Source organism: Octopus bimaculoides, chromosome 6 (assembly GCF_001194135.2).
Source record: "Octopus bimaculoides isolate UCB-OBI-ISO-001 chromosome 6, ASM119413v2, whole genome shotgun sequence".
Lineage (NCBI taxonomy): Eukaryota > Metazoa > Mollusca > Cephalopoda > Octopoda > Octopodidae > Octopus > Octopus bimaculoides.
The window spans coordinates 38383424-38388423 of record NC_068986.1 but is presented as its reverse complement, the minus strand read 5'-3'; the positions used below and the strand labels follow the sequence as shown (position 1 = coordinate 38388423).

The window sequence follows — 5000 nt, the reverse complement described above, 5'->3', positions numbered from 1 at the left end:
TATATATATATATATATATATATATACATATATATATATATATTTAAAAAAAACAAACAAAAAAAAAACATGGCAAACGACAGAAAGTAAAAAAAAACATGCAAGAAAACTCATGCAACAAAAAGGAATAAAGAAACAACAAAAATGAAAGCAATAAAAATAGATGTTTATAATTATACATTGAAGCAATAACGGTGATTACCGTTACTACATTATTGAGACATGGGATGTGAGGTAACCATAGCTAGGGCAGCAGCAGTAGCAGCAGCAGTTTCAATGTTTGGTAAAAGAATTAGTAAGGCAGATGATGAATTCCTTCATTGATAATCTTTGTATCAATGAACATAGCTATGACTGGTCATGTAGAATTATGTACCATTTCATGGAATGGACTTTGCACTGAGACAACTGCAGTTCCTGAAGAGATCAGGAGGCATGATGCATGATTTACAGGAATCAGAAAGAAGAAAGGAGGGGGACTTAAAGAGGAAAAAAAAAATTATCACAAAGTAGGTTTATAGAATATATGGTTGATTTGTTATTGGAAGAACTTGGCATTGTCATTTGAACACCCACTGGACCATGGCTTGGAATACCAGTATAATAGTGAGAACAACCCAATCTCGGTTCTGTGCCATAAATCCTTGTTGGCCGAGTAAGTGTTGTTGTTCTCGTCTTACTACGGTTAATTGCTGTCGGAATGAATGGACAGTGTGTTGTGTCTCTCCCAGAATATGAGATAGAGTTTCAATGGCTTTTAAAAAAGTTTCATCAGTCAGACTGGAAGATTTAGCTGATGATAAAGCATTTCGAATTCTCAAATCTGAAAATAGAAAAAAAATGGTGCTTAATTTACATCAGATAACAGTAAAACAAACTGACCATATCAATCAATATGTGAATGTGTGTGTGTGTATATTAAAAAATTGTTCATTGCTATGCTGTTTGCATATGGATTAGTTGAATCATAAGTTGTTGTTTCAATTAAAACAGTTTAGAGCATTATAAATCTATCTGGAATCTTAGACATGATTTTATATTATCTGCAGAGTATCAAATTAATCTTCTCTCTCTCTCTCTCTCTCTTTGATAAATCTATTCACATAGCTGGATACTTCAAACTGATATCCTTATCTGTACTATACACCTTAGTCAGAACACCCACAAAGTAAACATAATTTCCCTGCTCAATACAGCCACAACTGCACACATTAAAATAATTGTATTCATTTACTAATGTCAGGTGGTGAGCTGTGGCCATAATGGGGCACAACTGTCACAATTTGCTTGCTTAATTCAAATAAGGTTAATCAAATATTGATTGACTATACTGGACATAAAGCAGAGCACATGCAAGTTTCTTTAACTGACAACACCACCACCTAACAGAACAAAAATCTTATCATAGTGGCATGTCATTAATACAAATAATAGAATAATACACCAGCTACTCAACAGTTTAATGACACCTATTAATTTAAGAAGCAGGGAATTCTTTTAAACAGGTGAACATTTTATATAAACGGATTTATATTTTAATTAGTTAATTAGTTCTGATACATTTTTGAAGCAGGTTTTCATACAATTTAAGTAGCTGCTAAAGTTGTAGGTCCACTTCACCCTTACTTAATAGCACATCATCATCATCATCATCATCATCATCATATTTACCATTTAACCCTTTTGAATTTAAACTGGCCAGATCTGGCCTCTAGCACCCACCATACAATGTCATTCTAAAAATAATGCATTGCATTATTGAAATTTCTAAGCTACATGATAATTTATGACTAATTCCAAAATGAATGTGAATAAATAAGCATTATATTTTGACAGAGTAATCTGAATACTACAGGGTTAGTGTCTGTTTTCCATGCTAGCATAGGTTGGACAGTTTGATAGGGTCCAGAGAGCTACAGGGCTGCACTGAGTTCCAGACAACACCAGGAAATTAAAAAAAAAAAATTTTTTTAATGAGTAATAAAAATTTTACATTTAGAAGACACACCTGGTCTAAGAATTGGATAGTGTTATGGTTTTATTTATAAAGCTGAAATAAGATTCTGTTGAAATGAGGAAATAATCTGTTCATTCAAAAATTTTACTGTTGATTATTTTGGTACTCACTGCTTTTCTCGTTGTGGAAAATTATAAACTAAAACAGCAGTGTGATAATAGGTTTTAGAGTATGGTTATTACAAGGGAGTTATCAAGCATTTACGTAACTAATACACCTTCAGTTAGGTGACCATTGCAATGATATAGTTTGACTACCTTATTTTATGAATAAATGCTAATAAGAGAATTGTGCACAAACTAGGATGTCATTATCATCAGTGCTTTAACGTCCACATTATAATGTTCACAAGAGTTGAACAGAATTTATTGAGATGCTATTTCTACAGCTAGATGCCTTTCCTGCTGCCAACCCTCATCTGTTTCCAAGTAGGGTAATATACCCCATGATCAGACAGGTCTTCATGGAAAATTGGAAATGAAGGACACCTCTTGCATGAAGGTGACATTTGTTTACAACTATCACAAAGTCTAAGCAAGAAGACAGTAACACACACACATGATGGGCATCTTTCTGTTTCTGTTTACCAAATCTACTTAGAAGGCATTGGTCAGTCCAGGGCTATAGTAAAAGACACTCATCCAAAGTGCCATGCATTGGAACTGAATCTGGAACCTAGTGATTGGGAAGCAAGTTTCATACCACTACCCTTGTGCCTAATAATGTGTGAAAGCAAATAGTTTTTTTTTATAAAGTTAATTGCTAAATTTTCCAAAAGTAGACTGAACTTATTTCTGTTACTTATAAAAACATTCTGGTATTTGAATAATTTTGAGAGAATGGTTTGATAAGAATATAAAGTGACTATTTTAAATAAATATTCAAAGATTTGTTGGCAAACCAGGATTGAGTAAATATAATTATCCTAATGAATAAATTTAGACTTACGGCCAGAATTAGATGAATCACTGTCATGTCTGTTGATTTCTAGATCAGGAGTAGAACTACCACTTTCTTCACCCATGTGTCGTTGATTTATGGAAGGACGTTTCATACGATTTGAACACAATTTGCTTTTGCTGTAATTTTTGCACTCGTCTTTTTTATCAAGACTGGAAAGGCTTCTTGCACGCACCATCGGTGTTCGGTGACGAGTTCTTGCTTTAATTACATAGTCAGATTCGTACTGCAGCAAGTCATTACATGGATCCCATGGTCTCATACTATAAGTAGAATGGAAATATTTTGTTAAAAGGAAATTGAAATAAAGATAAAATTTGTTTAAGAATCAAAAATATTCTATGACTATCAATTTCTGTAAAGTTGATATTATATGGTTGTTGTTATTTAACAGACCTCTGATCAAAGGCATTCCAAACATGATAATAACCACTTTTCCTCATCCCCAGACATGATGTATCTGAAGCTAAACTTAATCCATGCTCAGCTGATTAAATTATTGTTGGCGATGTAACATGCTAACCATATACAAATCAGTTCTTGCAACCACTTTCTATTGGCCAGAAAATAAAATGGGTGTACTACATCATATGAAATGTGGAGCATTCCAGAAAAATACCCCACTATTGAAAAATGAGTTAACTCACTCCATACATCTTGAGTACACGTGCACACAACTGATTATACTCAGTTCCTGCACAGTAAGGGTTAAACAATGTCTCTTTATTTTCTAAAGATGATAGAGAGTAATTTGAGAAAGGATTTGACTACTATTGCTAGCAGGTTGAGTATTATTATATGCTTGTTGATATTACATTAAATTAAGGCAGTGAGGAGGCAGAATAGTCAGCATGCCAGGTAAAATGCTTAGCAATATTTCATCCATCTTTACATTCTGAGTTCAAATTCCACTGAGGTCGACTTTGCCTTTCATCCTTTCAGGATTGATAAATTAAGTACCAGTTGCATACTGGGTCGATCTAATCGACTGGCCCCCTCCTCCAAAATTTCAGGCCTTGTGCCTAGAGTAGAAAAGAACTAGTCCCTCCTTCAAAAAATTTCAGGCCTTGTGCCTATAGTAGAAAGGACATTACATTAAATTAGAGAGGGAACCTAACTTAATACTCTTTTGAATTGAATTTCTCTGAACAAACAACTGAGTACCCCAGTAATTTGGTATAACCAATCCTGATTTAGAATCAAGATTCATTCTCATTTCACAGTTACTTTCCAAAGGCAACAAGTTTGTAGTTCTTGTATTTTCCCACAACAAACAAAGCCTTTTTATTTTAATTTTGCATTTCTTGTTTTACTTCCGTTAAATGCAGAAACAGTATGTAAGGTTTCAGCTATTAAGTGCTTTAAGCACAAAAGTGAATACAAAATCCTTTATGATTCAGGTATGTAATTTTCTCATATGTAAGGAACGCCCATGTTATTATTTTTTCAATAAATAACATTTACAGAACAAAGAAAATACATTTTGTAAATGAACTACTCTATTACACCCAATGCATGTGATATTTATTTTAAAACAATACAATTTGTGGTTTTAATTCACTTCCAGTCTGACACGTTAAGATAAAATTTTCAATTCCACACTTAAGATTAGTATCAGATGTCCAAAAGACAACTGGTTTGAAAAGGTAATTGTATATAATGTACACTTACTCAGCATGCTTGTAGACCCAGTCTAATGTTAGTGAGTCTCTTTCAAATAATTTTGGAATCCAGTCTTCCAACAAAGCCTTACGTTCTTTTGCACTTTGTCTTTGCCTATCTTCAAGAATATATTTCTCTTGTGTAGCAGTATTAATATCCCCTTTGAGGATAGCATCACTGACTTTTTTCCATAATCTGGATTTAAAAAATAAAAAAAAATTAAGATAATATGGCAGATATATATATATATATATATATATATATATATATCTATATATATAAAAATGAGAATGTGTGTCTGTCTGTGTGAATCCCTAAAACTCGAGAACTACGCAACCAATTTCATTCAAATTTTACACAT

General features: G+C 32.9%; 1 protein-coding gene and 1 long non-coding RNA gene across 6 annotated transcripts in view; one reads left to right on the top strand and one right to left on the bottom strand.

The window, feature by feature from the left end:
* Positions 1 to 5000, top strand: part of LOC128248122 (uncharacterized) — a 124008-nt gene that overhangs the window by 2656 nt on the left and 116352 nt on the right. The gene's annotated exons all lie outside the window — the stretch shown is intronic.
* Positions 146 to 5000, bottom strand: part of LOC106881835 (oxysterol-binding protein-related protein 8) — a 135528-nt gene continuing 130673 nt past the window's right edge. For all 4 annotated transcript variants that reach the window (XM_052968685.1, XM_052968686.1, XM_052968687.1 and 1 more), the window contains 3 exons: positions 4649 to 4834; positions 2966 to 3240; positions 146 to 823 (listed from right to left, as the gene is read on the bottom strand). In XM_052968685.1, the coding sequence (XP_052824645.1) occupies positions 561 to 823; positions 2966 to 3240; positions 4649 to 4834 (724 nt within the window). In that variant the 3' untranslated portion in view covers positions 146 to 560. The remainder of the gene's footprint in view (positions 824 to 2965; positions 3241 to 4648; positions 4835 to 5000) is intronic.